The sequence below is a fragment of the Herpailurus yagouaroundi genome, unplaced genomic scaffold (assembly GCF_014898765.1).
Source record: "Herpailurus yagouaroundi ecotype Mexico unplaced genomic scaffold, PumYag 166, whole genome shotgun sequence".
NCBI lineage: Eukaryota > Metazoa > Chordata > Mammalia > Carnivora > Felidae > Herpailurus > Herpailurus yagouaroundi.
This window is the reverse complement of record NW_024412407.1, coordinates 38,049,435-38,061,516: the sequence shown is the minus strand read 5'-3', so window position 1 is coordinate 38,061,516 and position 12,082 is coordinate 38,049,435. Positions and strand designations below refer to the sequence as shown.

The 12,082-nt window shown below is 39.2% G+C and overlaps 1 protein-coding gene across 1 annotated transcript in view; it reads right to left on the bottom strand.

The window, feature by feature from the left end:
• Window positions 1-6,273: 6,273 nt before the first annotated feature.
• The window catches only part of LOC121038978 (ovostatin homolog 2-like), a 56,595-nt gene continuing 50,786 nt past the window's right edge, over window positions 6,274-12,082 (bottom strand). Inside the window, exons 30-36 of the mRNA XM_040488987.1 lie at window positions 11,841-12,050; window positions 11,046-11,170; window positions 9,841-9,931; window positions 9,247-9,315; window positions 7,657-7,759; window positions 6,875-6,950; window positions 6,274-6,426 (exon numbers count right to left, since the gene is read on the bottom strand). Coding sequence (XP_040344921.1) covers window positions 6,898-6,950; window positions 7,657-7,759; window positions 9,247-9,315; window positions 9,841-9,931; window positions 11,046-11,170; window positions 11,841-12,050 — 651 coding nt within the window. The 3' untranslated portion in view covers window positions 6,274-6,426; window positions 6,875-6,897. The remainder of the gene's footprint in view (window positions 6,427-6,874; window positions 6,951-7,656; window positions 7,760-9,246; window positions 9,316-9,840; window positions 9,932-11,045; window positions 11,171-11,840; window positions 12,051-12,082) is intronic.

Below are 12,082 nucleotides of genomic sequence, written 5' to 3'. Positions count from 1 at the left end.
TGTGTGTGGAATTTTCCTCCCTTTCTTTGCAAACCGGTTACAGTGCAAAGGCTCTGGGGCCTCCAAGCCAGTGTTTCAATCCTGGTTCTTACTAGAGGAGTGACCTTGAGTAAGTCACTTAGATTTCCTGTTGTTTCTCTTGCTTTGTCCGTAAATGGGAATGATAATAACGAAACTTTAGAAGCTTGTGGTGGGGTTTCAATAAATTAATTAATTAGTTAATTTAAAGTCTATTTACTTCTGATGAGAGAGCGCTAGTGCGGGGGGTGGGGGGTGCAGAGAGAGAGAGGGAGAGAGAGAATCCCAAGCAGGCTCCGTGCTGTCAGCACAGAGACCAATGCGGGCTCGATCTCACGAACCACGAAAGCATGACCTGAGCGGAAATCAAGAGTTGGCCATTTCACTGACTGAGCCACCCAGATGCCCCTAAATTAATATATTTAAAGTGATTAGCCCAGTGCCTGGCACAGAGAAAACATAGGATAAGTCCCTACCGAGACTAAATATCACGCACACATGCACTCGCCCCGCCATCCTTCACGTTCTAGCTGTAAAGAACAATACTGTGAACAACGGATGATTCATGTCAGTCAGTCAACCTTGTACTGGCCCCTCTCCAACATGATCTCCCCGGGATTAGGAATCAAGAAAGAACTTAAAAAAGGAGATATCGCAAGTTCTCTAGAAAGATACGACGGGGAAAAAAGATGAAGAATTGGGGAAAATAAACGATGAGAAAATCTTCACCAGCTGCAAGGAACAGAATGCTTGACTAACGGAGACTTCAAAAATATCAAACATTTACCTCAGGTGGCACAAATTCTGAGGAGGGTGATATTGGCCCTGGTTCAGCAGCTCGTCCCTTTCTGTCATTCTTTCTGCTCTGCCACTTGATGGGTCAGCATCGTCTTGCCTTTCTAGTCCCAGTTTGGCTTCTGTGCTACCGAAGGTGATTTATTCCCAATAATATCTCGATCTTAAAGGCAGGGGGCAGCAGCAGAAGAATTTTCTTCTCCTAAATCTCCCGAATCTCTCCCTCCCTCTCTCTTTCTCTTTTTCTACCGAGGAGCAAAACCATCCCAGATGCTGTTCCAGAAGACATCCCCGTATTAGGTCCTTAGTCAGATCTGGTTCTTGTATCTCGCTGCTAGACCAGAGTAGCAACCTGGGATGTGTCCTTTAGATACTCTTCTCTACGACAGAAATACTCCTAATCCCAGCTTCTAGACGTGTTGGCGACTGTTGGCTCTCCGATGAATTCAGCTCTGAAAATTTCCCTCAGTGCCAGAGAGACTTTTCATCCAAGTTCCCCCTTCTCCTTAGAGTAAGCTTGGTATCCAATAACCACTACTGTGGTGATATCAAGACCTGGCTCCCTTGCCTTAAGTGGGAGAATTCTAAAAGCCGATCCCAGCACCAAAGCTTTCTGCGGGCTGACACTTTTGTTGGGGCCCATCGCAGCTCAACCCCTCTCTCTCTCCAATCCAGATTCTCTTCTCCTCCACGGGTGTTGTTCTTTAAAGCTCTCCTCAGTAAACCCCCTCCACCCAGATCTGCATCCCAGAATCTACACCTAGGGAACCTGACCCACGGACACCACTCACTCACAGCGAGAACTGTGATAATGTGATTGGCTTAAAATTAGGATTCATCCCAAACCACCCCGGGGCCGGAGCAAAACACAAGTTCTCTAAATTGAAGAAGGAAGGATACTCTTGGGCGAGCAACCACAAACACAGAAGGGTGCATTCTCCAACATGTTTTATTTCAGATATTGCAGGTGGTTGGGGAAGAGGAGAAGACAGTTGTAAGCAAGATAAGTGATGAGATGTTATTTGGCACAGCAGGGAGAGAGTGTAAGCTCTCAAAGATCGAGGACCAGCAAGAATGATGGCTATGCTAACTTTTGCAGATTTCTCCAAGGGAAGAATTCAGGGATGGTCTGTGCAAACCTTCAGAGGCACGTGTGTCCTCTGACGGTCTTGTTTCAATGTGGATTCTGTTTCCATGTGTTTGGGTAAAACATGACATTCTGCATTTCCAATAGACTTTTGGCAATACCCCTGCCTTAGAGATTCTAATTAAATTGGTCTAGGTAAGAGATCAGCATCCATATATATATATATATTATTAACACCACAGACTCTTAGGAAGTTTAGGAAAAATTTACTCCTCCCAAAACATGACTCTTCTAAGACGTTTGTCCTAAAGAATAAATGCAATTTACTTTGGTTTATGATGTCCCTTTATGGGTAATATTTTTTTCCAAGTCGGTAAATGATCAATTTGCAATATTTCTTTTACTTGATTAATCATGAGCCCTCGACACTGTCGATCACCCCTTGTTCCTTGATACATTTTTCATTTGGCCTTCGTGAGCACACTGTTTTGGTTTTCTTATTTCACTGGTCTCTCTTTCAGAGTCATATTTACTGATTCTTCCTTAACCTGCCCCTAACCCACCTCTTAAGTTTCGAGTACTCACAGCAGACTTAACTGCTGAGCAATCTCTTCTCATTAACTCTTCTCTAGGTTCTAATCTCTCCCAAATTAGTTTTTTTTTTTTTTAACCCAGAGCTCTCGCCCAAATTCCTGTATCGATTGTTCAGTTTCCAACTTGATATCTCCACTTGAGTATATAAAAATCACAAACTCACCAAGTTCAAACACGAATTCCTCCTTCATCCTTACTTCAGTCACAGCCAGCTCAGGTGATGGCGATTCTTTTTTTCCAGTAGCTCGGACCAAAGGCATGGAAATAATTTCTGACTGCTCTTTTTCTCATTTGTTATATATAATCCGTGAGGAAATTCTACTGGTTTTGCCTTCAAAATGCACTGAGAATCTGATCACTTCTTACCGTCTCCACTGCTACAAACTCTGGTCCAAACCACTGTCATCTTTTGTCTGGATTACATGATAGCATCTACCAGATCTCTGCACTTCTACTTTTGCTCTTTTACATCCGAAAGCTGTGTGTGTGTGTGTGTGTGTGTGTGTATGTGTGTGTGTGTGTGTGTTGGGGGGTCTCCCCCAGGACCACCATGTCTTGTGTATATATGCATGTTTTTTGTAAAAAGAAAGAAAATTTGGGAGAGATAGGAAAGCTAAAGTCCCAATGGTGACCCTCAATGCCCTACCTGATCTAACTCCCCACTACGATTCCCACCTCCTTCCCCCCTGCTATATGCTCCCCTCTGCTCTCTCAATTCTAGTCACACTGAGGTAGTTGCTGCTCTGTGAACACAGAAGACACGTTTCCACCACATGTTCCTCCCTTCCTGCTTTTCTAGTTGCTCTCACTGCCTGGAATATTCTTCCCCGATACATCTATGTAGTTAACTCCCTCACCTCCTTCAGACCCTTCTTCAAATGTCACTGCCTTAAGGAGGTCGAACCTAAATGTACTCAGTATTTCAGTCCTTCTCCTCTTCCTGTCTCCTTGGATGTTGTGGGTCCTCCTACTCATCTCTACAGTTTTTCTTTTCCCTAACACTTGTCACCTTCCTATTTCCTAGATTTTGCTTCTCTATGATGTTAATTTTATGCCTACCTATATTGTTTGATTAGATTACATATATTGTGTATATCTCCCATTCAAATGTAAGCTCCACAAGGATAGCCATTTCTTACTATTTTCATTCATTGCTATAGCCCCACCATCTAGAAGAGATTTTTGGCACATGTGGGCCCTCAAGACTGGTGGTCCGACCTAAGGCAACATGGCAACGTGGATAAAAGCAAATGGATCAGTGAATCATTCATGTGATAGGTCAACACGGGTCCATTGCCAACAGTAAATAAGTAAAATGCAAGAGATGAGACAGGGAAGGAGTTAAGGGTGATACACAGATTAATTGTTTAGCGATGATATTGTCACACCCTGAGATAAGGACCTCTGTCAAATAAGCTAGTTTGGGGGTAAATAATGGATGTTATTGAAGCGCCTGTGGGACATGTGGCTAAAGAAGTACAGTAGGCAGTGGGATTCACGGGGCTGAAGTGTAGGAAGAGAGGCATATATTTGGGAATCATAAAAAATATAGATGCAAATTAAATCACAGGATCTTTAGCATGTATAAAGAGAAGAGAAGAGGGCTTGCTAGAATCATGATGAAAAATATTATTTAATGTTTGGAGAAAGAGAGTGGGGCCAAAAGGAAGAAGATCAGTTGGTATCTAGAGAGTGAGAAAGAAAAGGTGTATATTATGGGAGGGGATCAAATCCTTAAGGGATGATGGGAGGAAAATAAAACAATAAAAGGCAAGAGGCCAAGACAAGAGAAATAAGAAAAAATTGATAGAATGAGGAGGAGGCCAAAGAGGATGAGATTTCTAGAAGACAGTAAAGGGGATGTGAGGGTTAAGTATTTCATGTACCAGTTAAATGTAAACATAACATATCAAACTGCAAACACAAAAAAGTGTGATGGCTACACAAAAACACGATGGAATGAATTATTCCTGTTGTCCAAGTACTTTTGTGTAGAGGGGCAAGAGGGACAAGTGTCATAGGATGCTTTGATAATGCAAGTGTCACCTAGATCAAAGCTGTATATCCTCCGTTAAATATTCCATGGTGGTCTAGTTTACTAAAGATCTTTTCTTAAACACACACACACACACACACACACACAATCGCATCAAAACTTGGCATTTCCCATTCAATACTCCTAAACTGGAATGTCCGGTATGACCCACTTAATTGATTAATTAATTAATTAATTAATTGTTTATTCATTTATTTTGAGAGAGAGTTCACATGCCCACGTGTGCAAGCAGGGGAGGGGCAGAGAGAGAATCCCAAGCCGGCTCCATACTGTCAGCGTAGAGCCAAATGTGGGGCTCGATCGATCTCACAAACCTGTGAGACCATGACCTGAGCCCGAATCAAGAGTCAGACTCTTAACCCACTGAGCCACCCAGGTACTCCTTTAGGCCCCACTTTATATTGAAATGTGGACCAGGAAAATTATTTTGGTTTTCTGTCCAACATAAACTGGAAAGAGGTTTCAATGCAAAGGGCAAGTAACAGAGCTATACTGTTCATCAATAGTCTTTCATTCTTTAGAAGATACATAGATCTCAGTTCCCTGCTATCTCTCATCCTCACTGTGACACCAAGAAATTTTGGAAGAGTAAACATTAAATTCTAGAATTTCTCTGTGCCTTGAAATACAGCCATTAGCAGACTTCATCGTGCCCTCTTTGCCTCCTTAGAATTGGGGAAACGATTTTATTATGTCCGCAGACTATTGAATACGTGCCACGTTAAGATGAGGATTGAGAATTCTTTATTTAGGCAAAAAAAAAGTTTCCCACATAGGGACGTTATTTACCACAAAGTGAATTCCCCTTATTTTACCATGTACCAAGGAGTCGTAATTTCCTTGAATGTAACTCTTGAATTTATATAGAGCCTAGGGTGTCTTTAAAAGCATGGAGTACTGATGTCGTATCTACATATCTGATGTGCCATGTTTTGGTAAAACAAGCGAACTGAGAAGGTATAAAGCAATTCTTAACCCAATGAAATAAACTTTTGTGGCACCACCTGTGGACTCACCCCAACAGTGTATCTATGATGAATCAATTAATAAACACTTAGTAAGGGCCCAGTTGTAATTGAGGCACTGTGAGCAACATACATTGGGCAGAGATACTACAAAAATAAGTTTAACCATTTTCTTTTAAAACACTATATTTTTAATTTTGGGGGTACTGGTAGAGTCCAGGATACTCTGTTTCCATTTTTTTTTTTTCAGCTCAGCAACTGGAGAATTTATCTGTATCTTTTTCTTACTTGTAGTAGGATCTCAGCAGAGTCATAAGCCTGTATTAATCAGTATAATAAATTCATTTTCAAAAGATCAAATGTCATTGGACTTCCCTCTCAATTATATAAAGGAAATTAATAAATCCATCAATTAATTTGTGACTTTCTAAGTACTTTTCCCCTTATTCTCTGATGATCTTTCATGGAGAAGAGTCTGTGTGTTTTGTGTTGCCTGTGTTTCTTTTATTTCCTTGAGCCCATATGAAATCCTCTTTAACTTCATCTCTTTCCCTCACGTCCACTGACCCTGGCTTTCCTGCTCTTTCTCTGGATATTGGAGGATCCCATAGTCTGCACACCATAGCGTCTAGAAACTTGACTTCAGAATTGACACCAGTAAAGAAAATTATGAGAGCCGCTATCAAAGAAAGTCCTAAGTTTCCCAGGATGAAAATTACATATAATGTACTGAAAGGAGAGAAACTCACAGACTCAGATGAGAAATGAAAGCATTTTATGGGACAATAAAAAATACAATCTGATAAGAAGTCACAGAAGACTGTGGTCTCTTCAGTATGGGAGGTGATGCATGGCTTTCTTCCAGGTTTGATACAGAAAGATGAGTTTATTCAAAGTAAATAGCTTTCCATCTGGAATTTAAAAACATAGGTTAAACAATAAATAACTGTGTGTGCATAGAGAGAGAGATAGATAGATGATAGATAGACAGATGGATAGATAGGTATAGACATAGCAGAACAAACATATACACACACACACAAATACACATACACGTCTAATCTATACGTGAATGTGTATAAATGTATGTGCATCTATATTTGATGACTTATCAACTTATAAAACAAAGAAGAGAGGCTTTAAAAAATGAGTCATGTACAAAAGCCACGTATACAGTTGGAAATTCTTTAAAGCTATTTTAAAGAAAGAAATAAAATCTTATTGACTATCAGGAGACTCATTTAGTACACATAGCTACTCAAACCCTGTGACATATGGCAGACTTCCCTGTTTCATCTATTGTTTTATCTCTTTAGGCTTTCGTTGTAGATATATTTTCAATATTTGTAATTTTCTTACCTTTTCCGGTGCTTTGTTTTTTCTCACGAGGAATCTGAAACGCTGTTGATGTTGTAAGTAACAAGGGCATATTCATCTGGAAAATAAAGAGAAAGTTCGCCCCTTATTAAGTTTCCAACTTTCTATAATCAGATTATGTCAGACTATATAGATACATTAGGTCTTATCTTTCCAATAATTTTGTAAGACGGTCAATCACTTCTCCATTTTCTAAATCCAAAAATATCGTATTAAAGTTTAAAGCGCTTGATGAAGTACATTCAATTAGTAAAGGACAGGAGCAGGAATTCAAATGCTAACTTGACAAATTTCATGTGACATTCAATGAGAAACTAACAGCACTGAGCTTCCATGGAAAATTTTTATGGTCCTTACAACATCTTAGCAACTGTTTTGGAACCTAATCTATCAAGAGTTTTCTATAACATTTCAGAGTACTGTCCACTCTCCTTCTCAAATCAAAGTCCATAAAGGTAGCACGAAATGGTAAGAGCAACAAAGAGACTGGAAGTGTTGAATGGTTTGTATTTCAAGTTAAAGGGGCGCTTTCTCACACTATGTCAAAAAGATTCTAGGTGCCAAAAATCTTTGGTAACTCGAAAACGGCCCAGTCTGCAGATATAACAGGGAGGGCAAAAAAGCAATATAGAAAGTAAAACCAGTTACTGTTTAGTATTTGATGACTGAGGTTGATTTCGGAAAATTTAGTGGCTCAGGGAGTCTTAGATCTAGATATCATGGTCATGTTCAGTAGCTTTAGGGCAAGGGCGTTGCTTGCCTACCTTTTTCATAATAATCATAGACCATAACCGGGGCTGGCTGTATGTTGGACACGAGGTTGCTTTGCTCAACAGAGAAAGTAAAACTGTTCACTGTACCAAAAACCTAGAAAGATACAAATGGTAAATACATCAGGTCTACATCACACGAGGACGCAAATGATAAATACGTTAGGTACAAATACATCAGCAGTTCTGCAAAGAGAAAATCACTGAGCAAATCATATCCAGAAGTTCATGATTTACCCAATTAAATAGAACTAGGGTATCAGGCATGGATAAAGAAATTGTGGTTTATATACACAATGGAGTACGACGTGGCAATGAGAAAGAATGAAATATGGCCCTTTGTAGCAACATGGATGGAACTGGAGAGTGTGATGCTAAGTGAAATAAGCCATACAGAGAAAGACAGACACCATATGGTTTCACTCTTATGTGGATCCTGAGAAACTTAACAGAAACCCATCGGGGAGGGGAAGGAAAAAAAAAAGAGGTTAGATTGGAAGACAGCCAAAGCATAAGAGACTCTTAAAAACTGAGAACAAACTGAGGGTTGATGGGGGGTGGGAGGGAGGGGAGGGTGGGTGATGGGTATTGAGGAGGGCACCTTTTGGGATGAGCACTGGGTGTTGTATGGAAACCAATTTGACAATAAACTTCATATATTGAAAAAAAAAGAACTAGGGTATCAGTATCTTACATAATGACAAAATCATGTATTAGGTGACATAAGAAATTTGAAGTCCTATTGCTTATATTGAAGTGAAAGGAATCTAGTTCAGAGCATTAGTGTAATGTAGGCATTTATGTGAAAGGTAATGATGTACACGTAGAAAGGACGACTCTAAAACTCATGCCAGCCTTTGTTGGGAGTTCCTGTTAAACTCTACATGAATTCTACATCGACTCTGTGTCCATACTATGTTAGATGCTGTGAGGAATGAAAAACAGGAAAATGATATTGCTGACTTGAGTCATCCTAGTAAAGTAGCTAAAGCATATATGAACACGCTTGTTAACTCTTACTATCTAGTGATCTTTAGATATCATTAAATATCTTAAATATCTAATGACATTTAGAGTTAAGAGGGAGAAGTGGGAATGGAAGAACACTGAGCATCTTTAATGTCCCATATTTTCTAATAAACCCCATCAGATATACAGTTGACCCTCGAACAACATGGAGGTTAAGGGTACCGACCTCTTGTGCAGTTGAAACTCTGCATATATATTTTGATTCCCCAAAACTTAACTATTAATAGCCTCCTACTGAAGAGAAGCCTTACCTATAACATAAACAATTAACATATATTTTGTATGTTATATCATATGCTGTATTCTTACATTAAATCTATAGAAAATGTTATTAAGAAAATCATAAGGAAGAGAGAATTTACTTACAGTATTGTATTGCACTTATAAAAAAAAGAATCCTTGTGTAAATGGACCCATGCAGTTCAAACCTGTGTCATTCAAAGGTCAACTGGATAAAAATTCATATATGTATGAATAAAACACAAGCATCCAATTACCTTCAGAAAACAAAAGAAAGCCACGGAAGAAAAAAAAAACAATTATTGCTCAACTTACACTTTCCAAGTAGAAAAGAACATGATCATTCTTGACTTCAGCCTTCATCACTTGGCCATTATTTTCAAGCTTTAAAGAAATTGGCAGGGAGGGATGGAGAATAGATATTAAAGAATATCTTCTAGTATTGAATGTTTCATGCTTTTTACTTAACTGATTGTCAGGAATCCATTTTATGGATGTTCCCTTATGCCATGATATTTTTTAAAGTTTATTTATTTTGAGATAGAGAGAAAGCACTAGTAGAGGATGGGCAGAGAGTGAGAAGGAGAGAGCGAGGATGCCAAGCACGCTCCTCACCGCCAGCGTGGAGCCCGATGCAGGGCTCGAACTCATGAACTGCGAGATCATGACCTGAGCTGAAATCAGATGCTTAACCAAATGAGACACCCAGGTGTTCCATGCCACGATATTTTTATAAACACAAGTAGGAACTAAATAAAGAAATTAATTATGAACTATGGGAAAAAATGGCTTCTAATTGCTACAAAGTAAGAACACCGTCCCTCCTGTGTGACAGCATTTGATAGCGAATTATTCCGTGTATACACTATAGCCTTTTCTGTGCTCACGTTTTAGGCTTCTATTATTTACCTCCTCAATAGATGCCATGACTGGAGTAAATCCTGACAGCATTTTGACATCAACAAGGACCATATTGGAGTTATTGCGGATTCCAGTATATCTGAAATTTAAAAACAGACACAAGTTGAGACAACTGTCTGGAAAAGTGACCTATAGTAAGGCAAGGATGATGGAGACGTAGATACCAACTGTCTGTACGTCTGGAGCCAAGGCAAGAACTGAAGAGGGAACAGGGCGAAGAAAGTCATTCTCAAACGTCTGAGAATAGGCACTACTAGGATAATAATGGATGAGAAGATACAAAGGAGCGTAATTTGGAGTAAAGAGTGAATTATCTGGACCCAGAATCTCTCCAATCTCTTTTAAGTTTACCTGAGGCCTCAAAATCATGAATTTTAAACAAAGCTGATAAATTTATATGACATATACTTATGTTAGCCTTAGATTTGCACAATAAAGGATGTCTTTGTTTAGAAAGCAAGATGTTGGCAGAATCTTAGAGTAGTCATGCCCTGACTACTAGATTATGTCCCTAGATTATGTCCCTGACTCTGGACAGCATTGTTTGGACATGACGTTGAGGGTTCCACAGCGTATGTAGTTCTTATCTTAGCCCTGACGTTTAAAAGATTTTCATTCGGAAATCCTAAGAAAAATCCCCCAAACTAATTTTACTCGGTGTTTCTCCACATATTAACTAGGATTAAAGCTCTCTGGCATCGATAAATTATATTTTAATTCAAGAGAATGATTTCATCTACTCCAAATAATAAAAATCTAAAATTTTGCTCTGCATAGTTAGAGAACCAGTATTTGTAAGTTTCCTTGTACTGGCCCCACTGTGTGGTCTTCAGGAGGAAAAAAAAAATAGTACCTCTGTTTCCCAAATCTGACAGATCTTACACACACACACACACACACACACACACACACCACATACACACACACAAATGGGAGCAATGCTGGAATATATTTCCAGCAGAAGCTTTCAAATTTATACTTGCCTATAATACAAATCATACTTGCATAAGTACTAAACTGGTGTGTACAGAGAGAGCTATAAAGTAACTATGCCGTAGAAATATCACCACCAACCTATGAACTCATCGTGGTTGCCATCATTAATATTTATTTTGCTACTATTTAAAATAATTATTGTTTGATCTATCGCCCTCTGTCTAAGCTGGGAGTTGATGTCAAAATGGGACACTCACTTGAGGGTTACGGTCAGGTTAAAATGGCTCTGGAATGTATCCGATGAGTTTTTCTTTATCATTTCCAAGGAAAGGGAAAATCCAGATGCCTTTTTAGGTAGGAGTACGTTATACCTCAGGGTAGCCTAAAAAGAAAAGCAAATCGTAAGAAAATCATAAGACAACTTTATCCTGAAGTAAAAATTGAAGGACTTCTGTTTCCTCTATTTTTAAATTTAATTTTTTAAACGTTTATTTATTTTTGAGAGAGAGACAGAGCGTGAGCAGGGGAGGGGCAGAGAGAGAGAGGGAGACACAGAATCCAAAGCAGGCTCCAGGCTCCGAGCTGTCAGCACAGAGCCCGACGTGAGGCTCAAACTCACAAACTGTGAGTTCATGACCTGAGCTGAAGTCAGGTGCTCAACCAACTGAGCCACCCAGGCACCCCTCTTCTATATTTATTTCTAATGCACTTTATTTTGTATTTTTACCATCAGGGAATAAAGCTAAATGTAATTGTTCAGTTTTCAGAAGATGTAAGAACCTTTACATAATTTAATGGAAATAATGGAATTCTTTCTAACAGTGACATTCCTCGAGAAACTTCTCAGTTACCCAGCTATCTTTAGTTGTAAGTGTCTCTCCATAAAATAACTTGCATTTTCAGCTTTTGATTAGAAAATATCAATGAGAGAAAGAATGGAGATAATAATGAAAATATACAACGGTAAAATAACACTCTATCTATAACTAAAAGGATAGTCTGGCTTTTTAACTGGCAAATATTTATTTCTGCCTCAGGTAGATTTCTATTACCTGGATAAACGTACAACCTTGTCCTTCCACATCTACTGTATATTGTCCGTGTGCTTTTGTTAGTTCGGAACGCTGGACCAGTAAGCGATTGTCACTGTTAACCTGGAAAATCTCACTGGATTCTTCACTGCGAAAGGTGACGGTGTTTTGGTCATCAGAGAAGGTTAACTTCATGTAGCGGGTCATGGCAAGAAGACAGACTGCAGTGTCCTGCAAAGAACAGTAGAAGCCAAGATCTAAGT